The sequence below is a fragment of the Epinephelus lanceolatus genome, chromosome 6, assembly GCF_041903045.1.
Source record: "Epinephelus lanceolatus isolate andai-2023 chromosome 6, ASM4190304v1, whole genome shotgun sequence".
NCBI classification, from domain to species: domain Eukaryota; kingdom Metazoa; phylum Chordata; class Actinopteri; order Perciformes; family Serranidae; genus Epinephelus; species Epinephelus lanceolatus.
The window spans coordinates 27,435,154-27,459,828 of NC_135739.1; the positions used below are offsets into that span (position 1 = coordinate 27,435,154).

At 40.0% G+C, this 24,675-nt stretch overlaps 1 protein-coding gene across 2 annotated transcripts in view; it reads left to right on the forward strand.

Moving 5' to 3' along the window:
* LOC117254231 (homer protein homolog 3-like) overlaps nucleotides 1-24,675 on the forward strand; it is an 82,802-nt gene that overhangs the window by 21,442 nt on the left and 36,685 nt on the right. For both annotated transcript variants that reach the window (XM_078168882.1, XM_033622356.2), the window contains 3 exons: nucleotides 9,955-10,111; nucleotides 15,299-15,430; nucleotides 16,996-17,103. In XM_078168882.1, the coding sequence (XP_078025008.1) occupies nucleotides 9,955-10,111; nucleotides 15,299-15,430; nucleotides 16,996-17,103 (397 nt within the window). The remainder of the gene's footprint in view (nucleotides 1-9,954; nucleotides 10,112-15,298; nucleotides 15,431-16,995; nucleotides 17,104-24,675) is intronic.

The window sequence follows — 24,675 nt, forward strand, 5'->3', positions numbered from 1 at the left end:
CTTTGTTTAATTAAATATTTGCGTTTTTTCTAGATGCAGTTGTGTTTTGTTTTTGAAACGTGACTGGGCGATTTCTAGTGAAATGGATTCAAAAATTATATTGTGAATGACAGTGGTAAAATACAACGTCTGCAGCGCAGAAATTTGAGACACGACCACCACAACATCCAACTTTATCCATTAATACAAAACCCACAAAGACAGTAACTTGTGACTTATGCTGCATTTAAATGGAGCTCGTGTTTATGACATTTGAAGTCGTGTCCACAAGGTCAACCTGACCCCATTTGAATGCAGCATTACTCCCACCACTGAGTTCATTAAGGATCCACTGATATTGTAGTGTGAGATTTTTTGTCATTTTGTTTTTTACTTCTTATATCCATATATTTCGCCGCAAATATGTCTGTACTTTAACTTATATAAAATGTTGAGAGCAGGACTTAAATTGTAATCGAGCATATTCACGGTGGTGTTGCTTCTGCACCACCAGTTGAGTTATTCAGATCACATCCTGCTCTTTTATCAGACATGAATCTGGTAACTTGCCTTCCCTTGGGGTTAAATACATTGGACTGATTTATAGTTCAAGCTTTATGACAGCTCCTCAGGGTGCCAGATATGAGGAGCTCTCCTACCCAGTCACGCAGGGTTTTACCCTCACAACACCTGATTTGATTAAACGCTACACAGTTTCTTGTTAATTGGATCAGGTGTGTGTAATTCAGACTACACTTCTGTCTCCTGCTCTGCATTAAGTGAGACAAGGCCTCTGTGGCTGTCAAGCTGCTGTTTGCTCTCCTTCACCTCAGGAGGGATTTAATCCAGTTTTAATCTGCTCATATCATCAAACCTCGACGTGATGCATCCTGTCTGAGCTGATTAGCGTGACGGGCTTTTCACAGAGCGACGTCAAATGAATGACAGGACATTAATCTCTGTGTGATCCGCTGTGACGGCTGGGAGCTGATGAGCAGTCACTCATCTTTTCTCATTAAGATGAGAATATGATAGAATGGAAATCCTGACAGAGGCTCCTTTACTTTGAAGTTAATTCTTATTTATTTTTTGGCTTACTGGCTCATTTCCTTTACCGTCCTGGTTTTCAGTTAAGCGACCAGATGATTAATTTTATTCTGCATAATTTGATAATGCTGTTAATTTGTTCAATTTGAGTAAGATGTTTGAGTGGGATTTTACCTCCTGACAGTGAGATCAATGTTGAGGGTAACCACAAACCTCAGACCAAACTGTCCCACCTGAGAAGCTTTGAAAGCTGAGCATTTTTCCCCCTGTCTTAGAGTGTCAGAAAAATGGCCACTTCTCCTCAGTCTCTTTCCTGTTATTCATGTTTCACTTGATAAATTGTCGCCAAAATGGCCTTGCTCAAGGGCAATTGAACAGCGGCTGTTAAAGGTGATAGAGATGATAACTCATACACTAATATGCTCAAGCTGGAAAAATCTGACGCAGTAATTGAACGCTTGGAAGCAACATTGACAGTGCCCTACAGATGCCCTGTCTGTAACAGCGTTAGGTTATTGTCTTTGTCAGGAAGCAGACTGAACTTTTCTCAAGATTTCTTGGGGGCATAATTGCACAAATGCAAATTCCAACATGAGCTTGCAGATTTGTCTGGTTCCCAGGCGCGGTTAATTGAGGTTACATGCTGGAATAATCTGGGTGGCTTTTTTTTTTTTTGTGAGCGCCAAAAAAAATAAATAAAAAATTCTGGCCAAGTGATGCTCTGTTGCATACATTGTTGCTGCGGTGGCAGAAGTGAACAAATAAAGCATGAAACAATCAAGTTGCCTTTCGTGTTATGTAATAAAGTGGTAAAACAGAATAATGAGAGTTATAACAGAGTCAATATTATTTCAGCTGAAAGGTCAGAGCTCTGACAGAGGTCCTCCGTAGGTCTGACAAAGAAACAGATTCGGACACATAATATAACTAAAAGTAAGAAGAGGGAGAGCAAAAGCGAGGCCTCTGGTTTACTGATAACTTCTGTGAGAGCAGCAATCTCTCATACACAGATAAAATGTGTTCAAGGACACAGTAAAACAAAACCAGCACACAAGGCCAGCAGCATACTCTCTAAACTACATGTCTATATACGGTATTGATCTTCAGAGTATTGAGATTTTGTTCCTACAGTCGCTAAATTAGTGATTTTTAAATCTCCTGCAACTTCATTACTTGCCGTTTTGCTGTGACAACATTTTCTATAGTGGACAAATGCATAAGTTGCAATCCAAAGCATTTTGCCACAAGTTTGACCAGTTGGTGTATGCTTAATATGAAAACATTTATCACTTTTCATCATTTTTCTCTGGCAGTGACATGAAAACTACAGTCCAAACAGTGCAATCATGAAGCAAATTAAACAAGCAGTAAAATAAAGATATTACATACTGTGTTCTAAGATTTACCCAAACAGGACGTACAACTGTTTGGTTCCCTTCTATCATAGTAACAGTTGTATTCCAACAGCAGGACGTTAATTGCAGCACCATTAATATTTGAAAGAACAGCTTGGGGAGAGTCAGCACTGAACAGCTCCCTGTTGATAGTTGAGCTAGTTGCTGATCTTGTCAGTCTTTTTATTAGCAGATATTTTGATTTGTTATGGAGATAAAAGCCTGGGTATAAATAAAAACATTATTGGCTTCTTTCCATTAAGTATCCCATTAAGTGAATAGCATCCATTATTAATGTTAATGATTGCACCATTCATTCTAAACACATCAAATGTCCATGGAATAAACTCACATGGCTTACTGCACCTTTTAAAGCAACAAGTAGCTTTCTTGTAAAACAGTTTGCAGCACTGAACTCATCAGGCTGATGCCCAGTGACGAAGGATCAGGCTAAATGCAGTCAAAGACACAACAATCCAAGCTATCTAAGCTAGTTACTAGATGCTAACAAGATCATTAAAGAGATACTTTGCTGATTTATCAACCATCTTTGTATCAGAACAGTGTAGGTATGTGTAAATGAACTGTGGTAAATGTCTCCATTTTACCAGTGACGAGATCTCCCTGCTCATTTCTCAGCTCAAATCTGCTGACTCAAGGCTGTTGCTCAAACTACAGGTTGGACTTCTGCATTTTTGAATGCTTGCCACCACAGACACAAACAGTGTAGAAGCAGATCTTGGGAAAGCAAGAGATCACTCCTCTCTCGCCAAACCAAACTCAGATCAAACTGTAAAACTCAACAGTGCTGATCAAACAGAAACCAAGGTTCTGTTACTGTATTGCCTATTTCAAACCTAAGATGTATTGAAAACACATTTTAGCGCACTGTTTGGCTGTAATATGAGATGCTGTTTCACATATTGGAAAAATCTGAGATCACTGATCAAATAAGAACCAGGCTCCTGTTACTGTATTGCCTATTTCTCACATCAAATGTTTTCAGAAACTTTTTTTAACTTACTGTTTAACTGTAATTTGAGATAGTTTGTTATCCATTGGACGCCATTTTGTTTCCTGTATCAAATTGGACAAGCTTGCATTACATCACCCTCCAGCGGGACCATTCGTTGATCCGGTGAGGGGCAGTGCACAGGCTTTTTCCTCTGTTTTCTCTGATCATGTAGCACCAATTTCAAAAGTATCAATGGCATTTTATTGAGACTATCTCAACACACCTGTGTGGTAATGATGCTGTTTAATCAGCATCTTGATATGTCATAACTGTCAGGTGGATGGATTATCTTGGAAGAGGAAAAGTGCTCACTGACATGGATTCTGACAAATTTGTGACCAGAATTTTAGAGAAAAATAATCCTGGATCTTTAAGTTAAACATGGGGAAAAGGGGAGTAAAACCAAAAGTGTTGCATTTCAATTTTTGTTCAGTGTATTTTCTTTCACATTGACCTTCGTACTTTTTAAATGATGTAAACCCCAAAACTCCATCCATTAAGGTTAAGATAAGAGGAAAACTTGATTTATCCCGAGGTAAACTGCTGTGCAGCACTTGCAATACAAAGTGGGAAGAAAATCTATATATATATATACAGTACAGGCCAAAAGTTTGGACACACCTTCTCATTCAATGCGTTTTCTTTATTTTCATGACTATTTACATTATAGATTCTCACTGAAGGCATCAAAACTATGAATGAACACATGTGGAGTTATGTACTTAACAAAAAAAGGTGAAATAACTGAAAACATGTTTTATATTCTAGTTTCTTCAAAATAGCCACCCTTTGCTCTGATTACTGCTTTGCACACTCTTGGCATTCTCTCCATGAGCTTCAAGAGGTAGTCACCTGAAATGGTTTCCACTTCACAGGTGTGCCTTATCAGGGTTAATTAGTGGAATTTCTTGCTCTATCAATGGGGTTGGGACCATCAGTTGTGTTGTGCAGAAGTCAGGTTAATACACAGCCAACAGCCCTATTGGACAACTGTTAAAATTCATATTGTGGCAAGAACCAATCAGCTAACTAAAGAAAAATGAGTGGCCATCATTACTTTAAGAAATGAAGGTCAGTCAGTCCGGAAAATTGCAAAAACTTTAAATGTGTCCCCAAGTGGAGTCGCAAAAACCATCAAGCGCTACAACCAAACTGGCACACATGAGGACCGACCCAGGAAAGGACGACCAAGAGTCACCTCTGCTTCTGAGGATAAGTTCATCCGAGTCACCAGCCTCAGAAATCTCAAGTTAACAGCAGCTCAGATCACAGACCAGATGAACGCCACACAGAGTTCTAGCAGCAGACCCATCTCTAGAACAACTGTTAAGAGGAGACTGCGCCAATCAGGCCTTCATGGTCAAATAGCTGCTAGGAAACCACTGCTAAGGAGAGGCAACAAGCAGAAGAGATTTGTTTGGGCCAAGAAACACAAGGAATGGACATTAGACCAGTGGAAATCTGTGCTTTGGTCTGATGAGTCCAAATTTGAGATCTTTGGTTCCAACCGCCGTGTCTTTGTGAGACGCAGAAAAGGTGAACGGATGGATTCCACATGCCTGGTTCCCACTGTGAAGCATGGAGGAGGAAGTGTGATGGTGTGGGGGTGTTTTGCTGGTGACACTGTTGGGGATTTATTCAAAATTGAAGGCACACTGAACCAGCATGGCTACCACAGCATCCTGCAGCGACATGCCATCCCATCCGGTTTGCGTTTAGTTGGACGATCATTTATTTTTCAACAGGACAATGACCCCAAACACACCTCCAGGCTGTGTAAGGGCTATTTGACCAAGAAGGAGAGTGATGGAGTGCTGCGGCAGATGACCTGGCCTCCACAGTCACCGGACCTGAACCCAATCGAGATGGTTTGGGGTGAGCTGGACCGCAGAGTGAAGGCAAAGGGGCCAACAAGTGCTAAACACCTCTGGGAACTCCTTCAAGACTGTTGGAAAACCATTTCAGGCGACTATCTCTTGAAGCTCATGGAGAGAATGCCAAGAGTGTGCAAAGCAGTAATCAGAGCAAAGGGTGGCTATTTTGAAGAAACTAGAATATAAAACATGTTTTCAGTTATTTCACCTTTTTTTGTTAAGTACATAACTCCACATGTGTTCATTCATAGTTTTGATGCCTTCAGTGAGAATCTACAATGTAAATAGTCATGAAAATAAAGAAAACGCATTGAATGAGAAGGTGTGTCCAAACTTTTGGCCATGTATTGTATATATTTCAGATTTTCTTCCCACTTTGTATTGCAAGTGCTGCACAGCAGTTTACCTCGGGATAAATCAAGTTTTCCTCTTATATATGTGTGTGTGTGTGTGTGTATATATATATATATATATATATATATATATATATATATATATATATATATATATATATATATATATGCCCTGTACTGTATATATATATATATATGTATATATATATATATATATATATATATACAGTACAGGGCAAAAGTTTGGACACACCTTCTCATTCAATGCGTGTTCAGTTCACTATGTTCATTCATAGTTTTGATGCCTTCAGTGAGAATCTACAATGTAAATAGTCATGAAAATAAAGAAAACGCATTGAATGAGAAGGTGTGTCCAAACTTTTGGCCTGTACTGTATATATATATATATATATATATATATATATATATATATATATATATATATATATATATATATATATATATATATATATATATATATATATATATATTATATATATATATATATATATGAAGCCAAAATGAGGTTAAGAGTATGGATCATAAGAAATATTGACAGATAAACAGTAGGTATCAGTCTAGTTGGGTTGCATATAGATAATGTGCACTATGTACAGTATCGGATCTTTTTTATATAACATTTTATATTATAAATGAATTCTTGTGTGCATTGATTAAACTTTACCTAAAAAAAACCCCACCTAAAAATCAAACCTCATGCTTCCTGTTTCCTGTTTCCTCAAGTCCTCAACCAACTATCATATAGAAATCCTGTATATGTGGCAGCAACCAAACATCAGTCTAACTCTTGTGAGAAAACCAATACGTCAGATCCTGAGAGCCAAGTGTATCACAACTTAGAGACTCAGTAGTTTGCTCTGTCACTTTTGTCCAGTGACTCCATGTTGTTCAGTCATCATAGACCCATGTTTATATCATCTATCAATGATATGTATTGCATCTCGAGCCTCTGCTATCCTGAACCTGACTGACACCTAAAATCTGCTTTCTTGGCTGCGCTGCGATTGTCTATTGTCAATTGTAGCTCCAGTAATCTGTGTTGAAACAATACCGACTATTGTTTGTATGCAAATGTACAGTAATTCCAGCCAAACCCAGTGGGAACAATGCTTCATATAGCCAGTGCTGCTGACCTATATAAATGGTTGTTTCTCTTGCTTAGACAAAGAACAGAGCCTCCTCCCTGCGCACATTATCCTCATTAATGTCAGCATATAATTGACTCGCAATGGGAACGGCTCATTGCATACGTTAACATTATGCAAACTCTATTAGCTGTGTAATGTTGCATGAATTCACCAAAGTGCCCGCATAGTCCCTCATTGTCCTGCGTGCCGTATCCACTTTTAGTGCCTACAGTGAGTGCGTGGTTCTTCAAAGGAAGCAGGATGGCTAATTGGACTGCTAGCGGTTAGCAAATCCTCAGCTTCATTGGCACAAATAGCCTCATTACACCAGGAGAACATCAATGACCTTGAGGTTGCTGAAAAACACAATCACATTCAGAAATTAGTGGTATTTTTGCCCCTATTTATAGCTTTGTTTACCACGCTCAGTGGGAGAGCGGGGTCCCCAAAGCACCAAACAAGTCAATGGTTTGCGCTCAGATGAACAAGATGATAATGATGTTCAGATAATTTTAATGATGGGTACAGATGTTTTAGCCTTTTGGCTTTGATCAGTGTACTAATGAAGATTTCCTGTGTGTGATATTTCCATTTTCAAGTATTGCATAACTCATAAGGAGAACAGGGGATACATTTTTATCACTGTTGGCATATTTCTGTGATAAACAAGCACTTGAGAGCTGGTTAAGTGAAATGAGTCTTTTTCCGAATAATGATGCCATCCAAAAAGATACTTACAGGTAGTATATTACTTTACATACTGTAAATAAAATGAACACAGCAAACGGTTTGGGGGTATCTGAGAGAGCACAAAACAAATTCTGAACGCTACAGAATCCACTTTGGGGATGAAATAATGTGCACACTCGTTTCTGAGTCTGCACTCTAATGTTGGTCACAGGAGAACGCTACAGAAACTCAGTTTTTCTGTAACAAACCTGATATCTGCATCTGCATGCTCATGTTATGCCAAGCGAGTATTCCTTTTTTTTTGTCTGGGTTTTTTTGTCATGGAGTCCTGAAACTTCAGAACACAAAAAGTATTAATTAGTTTTTCAGTTTAGTTCATTTTTTAGTTTTAGCTGAGGACCTCAAACAGGCTCAAAAATTGAATTTCGGTGTCACAGCACACCACAAAAGCTGTTTGTCTACCTGAGGTTTGGTTTTATTTGTCAATGTTTCATGACAAAACCCTAAAAAAAAGTAGATGAATTGAAGTTGTGGTGATCAGAGCACTGAAATGTACATATCTGTATGTCTCAGTAATTCAGGATTATCCACAAATTTGCTTTGAAGAGTTTTTTAGTTCTTTAATCTTATGCTCGGGTTATCATTGTCACCTCACATCAAGAGGTTTCCTGGTTCGAACCCGCAGAGTCTGCATGCTCTCAGCGTGTCAGCGTGGGTTTTCTCTGGGTACTCCGGCTTCCTCCCACAGTCCAAAGACATGCAGGTTAATTGGTGACTCTAAATTGGCCGTAGGTGTGAATATGAGTGTGAATGGTTGTCTGTCCAGGGTGTACCCCACCTCTCGCCCAATGTCAGCTGGGATAGGCTCCAGCCCCCAAACAGGATAAGCAGTTATGGAAAAAGAGTGAATGAGTAATCTTATCCTGGCAATAAAAAGTCATATTATGTGCTGAATTATTAGAAAACTGGGAAAAACTGTGGCATTATATCTTGAAAAGTGTCTTTCAAAAGCTGTTTTTTGAATTCTCTTCTTTGAGCCCCACAAACAGATTTCCATCCACTTGTGCTGTTAAAGTGTGAGATCATAAAGTTTAACTGACAGTAAAGTTAGTTCAAGCAGAGGTAAAAAATAAATATGTTATTTTGTAGTTTAAACCAACTCTCTCGGATCAGTGTTTGCTACAGATGGATAGAGTTTGCATTAGACTTGGAGTGACAGTCTGCTCGCTCATCTTTATCTTCAGAGCCCCTGAGGTGAGTTTCTCCACAGATAAACTGGCTCAGTGACGAGTGTCACTTGCAGGCAGATTTATGCCTCTTAAATGTCGGGCATGTAACACTCGACCTCAGGCTCCCCTCACAGATTGTGATAGAGCTGAGTGACAACTGAAGAGTTCAGGGGAAAAAAAGAGATTTATATGCCTCCTTTAAAAAGGTGACACCTGCTGTTACAAAATGATCAACAGCACAGCGTTTAAACAAATTAGGTGCTCTCCAAGAAGTTTGTTCTTAAAGCTTAAACTCGTGATCATTTTGTTTTCATTTTTTTCTGTTTGCATAATTCTATTATATATAAAAACTGGTCTTCTTACTGGTAAATTATTCTTGCCATGAAAAAAACAACCATGGCTTTTCTCTTTTTTAAGCCTAATTGAAAAACATAAAACATTTTTTTTGTTCTGTTTTCACTTTAAAGTAAAGGAAGAAATTAGCTTCTGAAACTGTCACTAAAACAGAAATTTAAGTTATTTTCATAGAGATGTCCTCAGCTGGGAGATTACTACTGCACGAATGCCAGGTGGTACTCATGGGACAATAACACCATAAACTAATGGAAAACAATACAATGCAATCAAGATAAAATGAAATAAAGAAATACAACATGGAAAAAGCCTGATGTTGTCTTGCTCTCTGGCTTGTCCAAAAATAGAAAATTGATGACATGCCATACTCATACCCATAAACATGGGTAAAAAAAACACAGGTTAAAGACTGCAGGGTTACAAAACAGCCCATTCTCGAAAACCTGCAGTCATAAATGGATTTGTATGGTTGTTTATCAGTATATGAAACTGAATGTTCATACAGCATCTGTATGTTTGTCTGTGCATTAGCATGTGGTTTGATGTTATCCATACATACAGAGTGCAAGGAGGGCAGGAGTCAGGATACTGTACACTATCTACTCCACTTATGCAAATTTAATAAAGTGATGTTAATATTGCAAAGAATCCAGCTAACACTGTACCAAACACACATGAGTGCTGTAAACAGTCACAGCTTTATATAACAGAAACCCCTCTTTTTCTACAGAGAGAAAGGTCCTCTTTGAAAACACGGTGACTTAACAGCAGGGCGGTGGGAGCCGCCTCCATATATTCAGTAATGTTTTTAATTAAATGTGACATTAAATCTCCCGTGACATTAAGTGTTTTTTTGCTGTGTGTTTTAAAGGGAGCAGCCCATCTTCAGCGCCAGAGCTCATGTCTTCCAGATCGACCCGGCCACCAAACGCAACTGGCTGCCAGCCAGCAAACATGCCGTCACCGTGTCCTTCTTCTACGATGCCAGCCGCAGCGTCTACCGCATCATTAGCGTGGGCGGAACAAAGGTGGGGGCCCTCCACACATATGTCTGTACAGATGCATGCATTAACACTTTGTCATAGGTTCACATCACACATATTGTTATCAGGTTGAGACACATAGTTCTACTAAGATTCTTTGAAGAGGGAAATGTTGGGGCGTTGGTAGCATGGAGGGTGGTGCCGGTGCCCCATGTGCAGAGGCGTTGCCTCGCTGCAGCGGTCACGGGTTCGAGTCCGGCCTGCAACCCTTTGCTGCGTGTCAGTCCCCACTCTCTCTCTCTCTCTCGCTCTCTGTCTCCCCATTTCACATACTGTCCATTAAAGACAAAGCCCACAAAAATAATCTTTAAAAAAAAAGAAGAGGGAAATTTTAAGACAGTGATTAATAAATCACAGCACTGACTGTATTCTACAAACTTATTGACACAGGCGGCATTATGTATTCAGGTTGTCCGTATGTCCCGTACAACACCTTGAGGGAATTTAGTCAAAATTGGCACAAACATCCACATGGACTCAACTATAAATCAGTTAGATTTAGGTGGTCATAGGTCAAAGCCAGGGAGTTCAAGTATCTCGGGGTCTTGTTCACGAGTGAGGGTAGGGCTTCTGCACTGATGAAGAGAGAGCTGAGCCAGAAGGCGAAGCTTTCGATTGACTGGTCCATCTACGTCCCAGCCCTCATCTATGGTCATGAGCTCTGGGTAGTGACCGAAAGAATGAGACTGCGAATACAAGCGGTGAAATGAGTGTCCTCTCTGGGGTGGCTGGGCTCATCCTTAGAGATAGGGTGAGGAGCTTGGACATCTTGAGGGAGCTTGGAGTAGAGCTGCTGCTCCTTCGTGTCGAAAGGGGTCAATTGAGGTGGTTCGGGCATCTGATCAGAATGCTTCCTGGGCACCTCTAGCTGGAGGGGATCCGGGCACGTCCCACTGGTAGGAGGCCCCGGGGCAGACCCAGAACACACTAGAGGGATTACATATCTCATCTGGCCAGGGAACGCCTAGCGTTGCTAGGGGGAGGGTCGTCTGGGGTGCTTTGCTGACAACGGTCAGGGTCACTGTGACCTAGTACATCTCATTGTTGTGAACGCAACAATTCATGAACACCTTAAGGGAATTCTTTCAAATTTAGCACAAACATCCATGTGGACTCAACAATTAATTGATTCGATTTTGGTGGTCAAAGGTCAAGATCACTATGACCTTGGATCTGTCTCATAGTGAATGTGATATCTTAATCCCTCAAATTTGGCACAAACGTCCACTTTGACCCAAAGATAAACTAATTAGAATTTGGTGGTCAAAGGTCAAGGTCACTGCGACCTCATAAAACATGTTTGTGGCTGCTAGTCAAGAATTTTTACGCTAATTATGACAAAATTTCACACAAATGTTTAATCGACTAAAATGACGAAGTGATGACATTTTATATTCAAAAGGTCAAAGGTCAACTTCACTGTGACATCATAATATTCTGCAAAAACATTTTCTGGCCATTATTTAAAGTTGTACAGAAGGGGAGACATTTGGTCAGATACTGAATTGCTGATACTAATCTTGGGTGTTGATCGTAAAACTGATTGTAGATCTTCTGTGTTGTCGGGTTGAAGATGTGTCTGAAGCGTCCATGTTTTAGAATATGAAGCTTCTTTGCAGCAACATCCATATTTGAAGCATTGTCAGCTGTCATGGCTTCATATGAGTCTGGACAGGCGTATGTATGCATGATGTAGACTAACTGCAACTTGACGGGTTCACAGAGATAGACAACTGCAAGATAGTAATTCTAGTTTTTATTGATTGTAGTATTTCTGCCAAAGAAAGCCAGCATGAGATGCAGCATGAAATATCAAATTAAGCTTTCACTGAGTCCATTATTTTTGAAGTAACATGCTGCAGCTTGTCGCACTCAGCAGTTAGTTAATAGCATTTTCCTCATATTATTATATTTCTTGTATTATTAGTGTATTAATGTAACAACTCATCATTTGTGCAGTATCATATCTCACTGGCTTGCTTTTTATTTAGCTTCCTCTGCACACCCTATCCTGAGATTCTTCAAATAAAGAGAAATAAATCTGTTTTCCATTTGGTTGTGGCTGTTACGGGTGAGGATGCATTAGTTGAAGCTGCACATTGTCAGCAGAATATTTATAACACACCCACAGCGGTAATACGGCATCCACAAGCACAGTAAAGTACCTGGGAGTTCCAACTCTGACAGCGTATCTCGTTAGCACCTAAATGAAAACTCTTTTGTAGTTATCACCCAGTTGTGCCAATGTAGCGCCCGGAGACTTGAGGCTTTTGGAGAGGAGACCAAAGAAATCTACATTTGGCAACAAATCCACCTCATCAGACTGTTCACTCAGGAGTATTTCTGAACAGATCATCGCACACCACAACAAGCTTTTTCACTTAGCTCTTTTTCTGGCCCGAGCTGTTGGATATCTTTATTTGCACGCACACCTCTACAGTCAACCTCCATAGGGTTTTTTTTTTTAATTGTTAGTTAAACAACTGCAGATTTGGACGACAATATAATCTAAGTGTTACAGTTGGATGATCCTAATGAAAACCACAGACCTCAAAGCAGTCACCAGCCTGTTTACTGTAATCAGCTGCTGCACAGTGAAGAGTTGGCTTCTCGATAAAAAGATGAAAATCAGCATATTTGCCAGTCAAGTACATGCATAAGAAAAAAATAACAATGAGCTGCAATGTATTTGGCATTTAAAGGTGACATACATTATGAATGTTCTTGTTGATTCTGGATATTCTGAATTCTTTCTCCTTAAAAATAACCTTTTTTAAAAAAAAACAACAAAAAAAAACAGGCTTTTTAAGCACATGATAAATGCATGCAATTACGTCCAACTCTTCACCAACTCGGTGAATATAATAAAAAAACAATATAAACCTGAGTTATCAGACAGATGTAGTGTAGTGTCACGATACCAAAATCTTTGTTTCGGTACCAATACCAATATGAATTTCGATACTTTTCGATACTCTTCGGTACTTTTCTTAAGGAAAAGTCCTTTTGGATACAAACCTTTAGAACAATAAATAGTAGGTGTGTAATGATACCAAAAAAATCATGGTTCGGTAAGTACCTCGGTATGGACATCACGGTTTGGTAACTCAAATGTTCCACCAAGTTTGTGCTGTCTCGTGTTGTCTCCCTTTGCGAGGCAGACTTTCTCTTGTCTTTTTTAATGTGCGCCAGCTGCAAATGTTGATACAGGTGTTGTCATACACACCACTTGCGCAATATGTGCTCCAATAGGAACAAGGAAGGCGTTTGTGTGCATAAATGAATTAAATAAATTAATGAATTGAATCAATTTAAAAAGTACTGGTATTTTCCAAATGCAGTATAGTACCGTTTGGAATACTCTAATACCGCGGTACTATTTTAGTACCGGTATACCGTGTAACACTAGACAGATGTTTTCGATGTGGTATAGAGGAGGGCTTGTTTCTGATTTGCACCTGGTCATGTACAAAGCTCTATACATTTTGGCACAAATTGAGTGGAGTCATGACAAAACTTGTAGGATTTGCTTTCCCATTGGTACCACAAATCTGCCTACTGGGGAACTTTACAACCATTAGTGCTTCTTTACGGAACTTCCAAAAGAGGTTTTTGGAAATAGCTTTGATTCCCATCTTCCCATAGCCATGTGGTTTTTGGAAATGAACAGCTGCATTCCACTTGAAAAGATCACATATACTCTAAGAAACTAATACAACACCTTTTCAAAGATTTGGCAGCCCTACTTGACGTATACTGATACTTTACCAACATCTCTATTAGATTTGTTATAAAAAGGATACCAGATTGATAGACCAGTAGTCCTCTGATTAAGACAGGATTATGTTGTATTTATTACACGGCTCTATTAAATGCTGTATTCTGATTGGTCAGTCGCGGCATTCAGAGGTCTGATATTACTGTGTAATGACCCTTGCTATGTAGCCCAGCATTGCTAGGGACGCTGCTTTTCATTTTCTCTTGATTCCCTGTAGCTATTGTAGCGCAGTTTCAGCCGTTGCCGGCAGTTTTTTTTTCTCTCCTCCCGATTTAATTTATAAATCAATAAAAAATCGTATAATTAATCAATATTCTGTCTCAAATTATTTATTTAACTGATAATTAGCCGTGTAATAAGCGGGATAATGTATAATGAGCTGGTGAATACTGGGAAAACAACCCCCTTCAGGGGAATAGGACCCCCTGTCGGGAGTTTTTTTTTTTGTATTATATTTTTTTTTTTTTTTTTTGATTACTACCCACCTCTTTTTGAGTTAGGTCCTCTTTTGGGTTGTATGTGGGGGGGCAGGGAGGTGATTTGGTTTCTGTATGATTTGTTAAATTCCCTCTCTGCAGTCATTTATGAACAGGCTTCTCTAAGACAGGCTTATAAGGTAGTTAGTGATGCAGCCCACGTATTACATGATGAGTATGTACTAATGCCTTCTGGTAGGAGGTACAGGTTACCCAGGTGTAATTTGAACAGATTTAAAAACTCCTTTGTCCCTGTGTCAATTAAACTGTTAAATGAGGCATTGAAATAGATCGAATGTACAAGATAGGATCACTATTGACGCACTGGTACTGTTGGGTCCCGCCCATGTCTTTTGTATATTTCAGTCACTGTTTTGTGTATGTGTTTTTTGTGGCTGCAGCAGGGGTGGAAGCCCAAGCCAAATTTTCCTTGTGGACAATAAAGTTTATCTTGACCTTGACCATGACCTTGACATTGGAAATTTGAAAAAAAAAAAAAAAAGTAAATAAAAAATACATTCAAGTGCAGTGCACCTGCAGAATTTGAGTCAGTGCAGCTTCATCCCAGCTACTGTAGAAGTGGTTTTGTTTGATTGATTTGAAGTAATCACACAAACATTAAGACATAATGCAAAATAATGAATAATAAATGTGTTCCAGTGAACAAATGAGTTTGTCTTTATAGTAAATGTCTAAAATATAAATCATAAAAAGAAATACATTATTTCTGTATCTTAGATTTATGTTGGGGTTGATCCCGTATAGATTTTGGCTGAACACCTTCCAGTGTGCATATTCAACACAACATGTTTCACATCTCTCTCTGTTCTCGCTCTGCTTTTATATATATCCAGAATTTCTGTTTGAGATCATGTTATTTATCAAAAAACATACTTCTTCTTTCCCCTGTGGTGTCAGGCCATCATCAACAGCACCATCACCCCCAACATGACCTTCACCAAAACCTCCCAGAAGTTTGGCCAGTGGGCAGACAGCCGGGCCAACACCGTTTACGGCCTGGGCTTCTCCACAGAGCAACAGCTGCAGCAGGTTAACACCGCCCACACACACATACCGTACACACACACACACACACACACACACACTTCGGCAACATTCAAACAAAATATTTGAAATAGTTTTATTTATTAGATATTACGCACAGAGGATGAGGGGTAGGAAGAGGGGCATTGGAGCAGGAGAGGACAATGATGTGATGATCAATGAGTCATTTTTCCACCATATTTAATTCATATTAACACAGCTTTTACTCTGTCAGTGTCTGATGCAGCTGGATTATATTTACACATAAACACAAAATGATCAATCTGTCACACACATTAAATTGATTTATTTTTGTTCATTAAATGAAAGGAATACCCCAAATCAAAATGCATATCTTTCCTCTTACCTGTAGTGCTTTTTATCAGTTTAGGTTGTTTTAGTGTGAGTTGTCGAGTGTTGGCCATATCGGCTGTAGAGATGTCTGCCTTCTCTCGTAATTAAATGGAACTAGATAGCTAGATGGGTTACTCAAGATAATCCACAGACCTTGTTGTGAGCAGATTCATGAAGGAACTATTTTCTTTCTACCGAACTACACCCGCCAAACATATTGTAGTCTTTCAATAAAAAAAAACGGGGAGAACTTTTCGGACGCGTGTTCTGGGAAACGATAATAAACCAATGTCCACTTTGAATGCAATGACCTATTTGTTTAAAACGTGCTCAGCTCTCACAGGTAAACATTGTGTGTTAATCTCAGGTAGGTTTCCACTTAACAGTTTCTGAGTCAACCACAGGTTAGTGTCCATTCAGTAGTTAAGTGTCATTCATCAGTTTTAGTCTCCATGCTACAAACTCTTCATGCTGCCACTCTTCACGGTCAAAATACTGTTTGCTTACCCCGTCACACACCTGCTGTTCATCACCTGCACCTTACCTATATTACCTGCATTTTCTTGCTCTAGTGCTCTACCCCATGTACGTTACAGCTCAGCCGAGGAGGACGGCAATAATGTTTACATCTTGCCATGTCACGACCATGATCTTCTCGTCCATGGGTAGATGTATGCTTCCATCTGCGTGGTGATATGGTTGGCTGGTGTTGTTTACTATAAGAAAAATAGTTCCTTCATGAAACTGCTCACAACGAGGTTTGTGGATTATTTTTCAAACCCAGTCATGATTTCTGGAAAGAGACATTGCTGTTTAGTTTTTCAAATGTATTTTTATTTATTTAGAATTTTGCTGGCACTTTGAGCACCGCAAGCTGAGTGGTATCTAGTTCAATTATATTAGAGAGAAGGCAGACATCTCTACAGCTGATATCTCCAACACTTGGCAACTCACACCAAACAATCTGCACTGATAAATAGCACCACAGGAAACAGGAAAACATGTATTGTTGATTTTGGAGTGAACTGTCCCTTTAAACTGCCATCAAAAGTGAGTGTAAAATATGCTTAGATTACTACATTGAAATTACAGTATAAAAAAGTGTCAAAGGTAGCTTTGGAAGCTTTAAGACAGTGATGATGTAGGTGTGGTGCGTTTTGAGTTTTCCAGTTATCTCTCAGCAGAGTGTAACCTCTGTCTTGTGTCTCCACCTGCAGTTTGCAGAGCAGTTTAAGGAGGTGAAGGAGGCGGCCCGCCTGGCCAGAGAGAAATCTCAGGAGAGGTTTGAACTGGCTAACCCTGCTCTCAACATTGCAGCTCCAGAGGTAAAGCACTGCTCTACTTTCTTAAAGCTTGTGTGTGTGTCTGCCCGCACAAATTTCCCTTCTTATTTTGGCTGATTAGGGGAAGAAACTCCAATTATAAAACGGAAAGGTGAAATCCTGCAGTCTGATTGGTTGTTAACTGTGATATAATGAGCGTATACCACAGCTACTATTCTAAAGCCTTATCACAGCATATCATTCCGCGTCAGGGAAGCAACAATGTATCCATGACAACAACCAACTGTTACAGCAGGTAGAAAAAGTAGCTGGTTTTTACGTTTATTTTTTGACAGCATTAACAATTAACAATTAAGTTCACGATTAACTTTGATCTCCGGGGAGGGCTAACGATGGATGAATGGATTGAGGAGTGCCTGTCTCCGAAAAAAAAGCCGCGCAAAAGACGACATGTGGAACTGACATCTGGAGAGGTTGACCAACTGGAGAAGGAGAGAAGTGAGGCCAATACAGTTAAACAGACCAAGTGGGCAGTGAAGTGCTTTGAAGACTGGTGCCAAGATAAAGGTGCGGCCGTAGACATTCAGACAGTGTCTAAACAACAATTCAATGACATTTTAAGAGAATTTTATGGCACTGTCAGAAACTGCAAAGGTGAACTATACAGACTGAGCAGCTACATCGGTCTCCGCGTGGGACTCAACAGATACGTTAACGACCCCCCACTCAGCCTCTCCTGGTGCCTCCTCAAAGACACAGAGTTCACAACGTCCAATAATGTGTTCACTGGCGTTTTGAAAATGTTGAGGAAGAAAGGACTTGACACTACAGTACATCACACATCAATTACAGATGCTGACTTCAACGTCATAAAGCGGGTCCTGAATCCAAACACTCCAGTGGGCTTGGTTAATAAAGTTTGGTTTGATATGCAGCTGCACTTTGGGCGCAGAGGAAACGAAGGAAATCGTCGGCTCAAACCCTCGTCATTTATAATCAAAGCGGACGAAAACGGTTTGAAATATGCAATGCTGACGTTCAACGAACATACTAAAAACCACAACGACCCACAAGGAAGGAACAGAGAGACCACAAGGGGATTTATGTACGAACTGCCTGTGTCCTCATTGGCAAAGTACCTCTCCCTCCTGCCTCCTGACGCACCAGCATTTTATCTACATCCAAGAAAAAATGTGAACTACGAGTTTGACAAAGTTTGGTAAGTGTATCATGCGTAGTGCATATTTAGATGAAAGGTAAATTTATATGACAGCTTAAATATGTGTGGTAACATTCAGGTTTACACGAGAGCCAATGGGCGTTAATCACTTCGCCACAATGTTGCCCCGACTCTGCAAGCAAGCTGGCACACAGCAGAGATACACCAACCACTGCCTCCGCAGCACCACCATACAAAAGCTGTCTGATGCAGGCCTCGACACCGGACAGATCATGACTGTGAGCGGTCACAAATGTGAAACGTCTCTACAGAGCTACTGGAGACCAAATCAGGAAGACCGCAGAAAGTGGAGCAACATCCTCGCCACACAAACACACACAAACACACACACACTACACAACTGCTCCACCTGAAAGTACAAGTGGTCTACCTGATGCTACACAGTTTTTTAGTGGATGCACAATCCACGGAAATATTGAAATTAATGTAAATAAAATCTAAGTCTAATGTTATGGAGTAAAAACTACAGAAATGAATGTAAATAAACTGTAAGTCTAATGGTATGGAGTAAAAGCTGTAATTTTTCATTTATTTATTTATTTATTTATTCGAAAAGGTTAAAATATTTATTTATTTATTTATAATAGGCTATGTATTTCTCATTGAATAAAAACTACATTAAATTGATTGTGTATTCCTCTTCAGTATTGTCATTATTGTCAGAGAAGCAACTATGCTTCCATGACAAAAACCAACTGTTACAGTGCATAGCAAAACTTAGCGGTGGTGTTTTGACGACATTAACAAATAGACTAAATTAGTTGAATTCACATGTTTAAGGTTAACTTTCACCTCCAGGGAGGGTTGACAACGGTAGAGTGGATTGAACAGTGACTTTCTCCTGAGAAAAAGCCGAGGAAAAGACGACATACAGAGCTAACGTCAGGAGAGGTGGGACTATTTTTTTCCACAGTGGGGCTATTTTTATTGGATAATATGTATTTCTGCATGAAATAGATTGTGTATTCCTTTTTCATATTTCCATTATTGGTAACCGTTTTATAAAAGCAATACATCACTTCAGGCCATGGTATACGCTCATTATACCACAGCTGAGGGGCGTTCGCGTCGGGCCGAAGAACGCCCCTCAGCTGTGGTATAATGAGCGTATACCACGGCCTGTCGTGATGTATTGCTTAAATAACCAAAGTTGTGCCGTCATAATAGATATGACAAAGGTCTAATCCACCAAAGCAACATTTACATAGTAATATATGCATTTTGCTATGGTGATCTGTTAGTAATTTAGATTATAACAATAAATCACCTCATGAAAGCTTTTCCATTTGCTAATATGAAACTTCCACCACAGGGAGGTGGAGGATTAGTCTGAGTAATCAGGACGTTGTTTCTAAAGAGACACATTACTGTTGAGTTTCTTAAATTGAGTTTTGAGATGCTTTAAGTGACACAAATAAGGTTCATTCACCTCTATTATACTGGGACGGTGGAAGTATTCTCAAATGGCAGAGATAAAAAAAACAAAATCAAAGCTATCTGCATTGAGGATAGTTTCATTACAATTTACTGAATTTGGGGTAATGAGGAGTCAGAAAAATAGGATTTTTTTTATCAGTGTGGTCATTATAAGGACCAAAATGTCCACCAAGGGAGCTGCCACAGTTAGTTAGGGTTTAAAAACCGCTGGTCTCATTCTGTAAATAAAATCTGAGAAGCTTACAGTGCAAGTGTTTGCAGTTCAGACTTTAGAGGAAATGTATTTTTAAACATGTGGGAAAAGTCTGGACATTGCCTCTAGTAAGGACAACAGGTTCAGGACCTCAAAGAGACATGATGGTGTCTGTTACCCCCATGTCCGTATGACAGAGCGGCGCAGTAACATCTCAATGAACTCAGTGGCTTTGTTTCTATTTTAAACATATACAGAATCACGAGGGATTAAATGTATCCCCATCTGGCCGCTCCATTATTCTCCCATTGGTTAACTCCATTAAAAGATTTCATGCATGACAAATGGAGATGGGAGGCAGAAGGAGACGCTGGCGCTGAAGGTGTTTGGAGGGGCAGTAATGGCCGGGACTGAAAGAAAGAAGAATGAGGGATCAGGAGAATGGAGATGGGGTGTGGGGGGGGGGGGGGGGGGTGGAGAGCTGAATCATCTATAATTGAAGGGAATCTGGCTGCTGCTGAAAGGACAATGGCCAGCTTTTATCCTGCCAGCATCAGTGATTTTTTTTTGGTGGACTTGATAACTCTTGAGGTTCAATTGAAAAGTGAAAGTTTGTCTGCAGTGGAAACTTTCTGTCCCTGAGCTTTTCCCCCTCCCAAAACAAGCCGCCCTGTCGTGACATTACAAGTAGATCACAAGACACACAGTTATATTTTTTTCTGGGGCAGTTCTTCTGACATTTGCAGCATCAAAAATAGCACACGCCCTGTTTTGGCGGCTGTGATTTCAACTGTACAAACACGGAGGAAACTAACTTTAGTGGGGCGTCACAGCTGCTCTGCTAGTCTTGTTTATTAGTTAGTTCTGCCAAGTATTAGCGTGTTGGATTGTTGTAGTGACATGGGTTCATAACAGACTAAAGTGTGTGTGTTTGTGTGTATTAGCACTATGTGGAAGTCCTAACAAAGAGCCACTCAGCAGGTCTGAGAGACTGCAGAGTCACACTGCCAGCCACGACCTCAGCTCCGAGACACTCAGATAAGAGCTGATGGTTTGTCTTGTCTGTTTATTCAGTGAGGACAGAGAGAAAACACCGCTGGGTACAACAAAACAGAGCATCAATACCAAGAAGGTCAACAGCACAAGAAGTGTGGTGCACAAATTGAACAATATTTCATCAAAGTAGCTGACATTTTATGGTGAAGTTGTATTAGATATTGTTTTCATCAGGGCCAGGGGACCAACTTTCTCTGAGTGTCGATGCTGAACTGAGCTGCACAGATGCAGCCGTGAGACTCGTAGGTCACAGGTCAACTGGCTCAGTAATTTTTTCTTAATCATCCTCCACCTGTTCACATAATGTAACATGTGTCTTCTGCATGAGGACCCACTATACGATATTATCACGATACTTAGGTCACGATACAATATTATTGTGATATGATGAGTATTGCGATTTATTGCTTCTTTTTTTTTTAAAATAAAAATGCAAATTATTTCCCCAAAGGAAAACTTACATCATTTTACCTCATCAGATAAAGTTTTCAGTGTGTTCATCTGACTTTAATTATTTTTATTGCAGCAAAATGTGATGCAAAGCAGACAGACTGACCAACTCTGTCACAAATACTACATACACCAGAAATGTTCAACTGTTGGAAGATTTAACGCCCTCTGAGAGGCCAGATTAAACATGTGAGCAAAACACTTCACATGCAGGTATCCTGCTAAATGAATGGCAACACCCATGTTAGAGGTGTCATCTGTTACAACCCCAATCGCCCATTCTTGTGCTGTATTTTGCAGGATGTTTGCTCCAGTGTGACTTTCATGTACTGCTCTTGTTTGGAGAACGTGAGACAGCAGTCACCAGTTCTCTGTGAGATGATGTGCTGTTATAGTCACAAATGAATCCACTGACCTTGAAGTCCAGGTGTCACAAGTTAATGCCACCATTCCTGCTGTACTCAAAAATTCCTCAGCTTTGTGCTTCACTTCGGAGTCACATACCTGGGTTCCAGGGGTTTTAGCATGTAACAAAAGCCTTTGTTTTCAGCAACGCTGTATGGATGCAGATCTTTGCACATGAAGTAGGTGATGGACTGAGTTTTTTTCTTCGCTCTCTCAGAGTTGGATGGTAGTTTTGTCAAGCGAAGTGTTTTCAGTGTTAGTTGATTTTATGGCGGAGTGGGTTTAACATTAGCTTGGCCTTCAGCGGCTAATGCTAAATCTAGATAGTGGAGTGTGAGGTGAGCCGTCATGTTCGTGTTATTCTCGGAGTATTTTATTCTCATATGACACTGCTTGTCAATTGCATGTGTCATACCCAAGTCCTCCTTTTCTTCCATGTTAAAGAAATTCTAAAAAAGTCCAGACATTTAATTTAAACACCAACGTTGCGTTTCTGATTTCTTTCTCCAGTGCATCCATCTTTGTTTTGATGAACATCCTGCCAAATGCAACTGACTGAAACCTCTGCTGAGCTCACCAGAAAAAGAAAACATCAGCGCCATCTAGTGGACCGAAATAGAACTTCTGTTTATTTTTCTAGTACCAAAAGTTGTACTTGCAAAATGTGTATTTGCAAAAATGAATGATGTATATCATAAAAGATCGATACTTCTGCATCTGTGTATCGATATAATATCACCACGCAAAATATTGCACTGCTATGCTGTACTGACTCCCCCCGTGTTGCTGTACTCTTACTCACAGATATATTGAAGCAACATCATCACAGCTCATCTCTGCATGCTGAAGTCTGTTTACATTTGTCTGTTGCTCAGCGCTACTCCACGTTTTGATGCTCTGATTTGTTCCATATCTAACCAGTTGTGTCTAGAGGCAGTTTTGTCTGCCACCCTTGATAAAGCCCCTTGCAAAACGTAAATGAAAGGAGAGGCAGGGTGGGGGACTCGAGTCACATGACTTGACTTGAGTCAGATTTAAGTCGCAAATTTGAAGACTTGCTTGAATAACATTGATTAAAGACTCGACTTAACTTTGACTTGGTATTCATGACTTGAGACTTGACTTAGAGTTGAGACAGATGACTTGCAAAGACTTGACTTTTTCAATAAATATTTACATTTTTCTAGATATTGAGAAGTTAAGGGGATTTCTGGTGCAATGTGTGCAAACCTGGCAACCCACTTGGAGGTGGCAGACCAGCAGTGGCCAGCACACAAGGCAGCAATCATTGAGTGAGCTCGTCCAAAAATAATAACATTTGGATTCAAGGATGATGTTGCCATTGACGGTAGTAAAAGGAGAACAGTGGTATGCAAGATCTGCAGCTCAGAAATCAGTGACATGACCACCACAACTTCCAACTTCATCCATCACTGCAAAATCACAAAGACACGTACGTAAATGTGTCTCTTTAGCTTTAACTTATCAGCTTAATAGATCGACTTGAACTCAGGGAGTCGACTTGAACTGCTTGATTCTTATTACAGTAACTGTAGTGACTTGCTTGAGACTTGAGACTTGCACATGTGTGACTTACTCCCACCTCTGCCAGAAGGTTCCAGACATAATTGCATTTGCGAAATTGGTTTGGCGATGCCTCACAAGTCACACACATGTGTTGCATGTTGACATTTCAGTTCCTGCCAGTTGTACACGTGCAAAATATTGGTATGTAGGAATAAAAATGGAGAGCACAACAAGGCATTTGTCAATCGCTGTGAGGAAGTGAAGCATAAAATTCATGCCCTCAATTTGAAATGTGGAGTCAAACTGCACACACAGAGATCAGAGGTCAGGGTCAGTAAGTGGAGCCTTTACATCCTGTTACCATGGCAACCAGAGGCCTGTTTGTCTGTTGGGTAAAATACACACAGCAGAGGGACACATGGTCATGCATACACACATGCTAAATCGATTAATCAAGCACATACAAACACACACACACACACACACACACACACACACACACACACCCACACACACACACAGAAACACCACACAGATGGAGCTGCAAGGTTAGTTGCAAGCACACTGTGCTGATTTCTAGAAAACACAGCCGTCATTGATTTTGTGTCAGGCGGTAAACACAGAGGTGGTGTTGTGGTTATTATCACATCTTCTGACTCACCGCTGCACATTGTAAAACACCACACTGCTGACTGCCTGAACCTGCGTAATATAGAAATAATACCCAATCAAAGCTGTTATAGAGTGTGAGTACACAAGGTTATTGTACGTATGAACTAGAGCCAAGTATTGATGGCAGCTCCAGTGTGGCTGTTTCGCCAGTTAAGAGCTCCATTAAGGCTTTTTTTACACCAACATCTGAAACCTGTTTAAAGCTTTTCACAGACCCCTGGTCCTATGGTGAGGAGAACAAAACTAAAGATCAAAAACTTTTTCAAAACTGGAGTTTTAGGTAAAAGCGATGCTTGAGTTAAAGGTCCAGTGTGTAGCATTTAGGGGGATTAATTGGCAGAAATGCAATATGATAGAATAGGCATGTTTTCTTTAGCGTATAATCACCTGAAAATAAGAATTTTTGTGTTTTCGTTATCTTAGAATTAGCTGTTTATATCTACATAGGGAGCAGGTCCTCGTCCACAGAGTTTGTCATGTTGCACCGCCATGTTTCTACAGTAGCCAAAAACAGACAAACCAAACACTGACTCTAGATCGGGCTGTTCATGTTTTTACGTTGGTCACCTTAGTTAGAGGCCCCTCCCAGATGAAAGCATCAGAAAAATATAGATTTTTTTTTTTTTTTTTTACG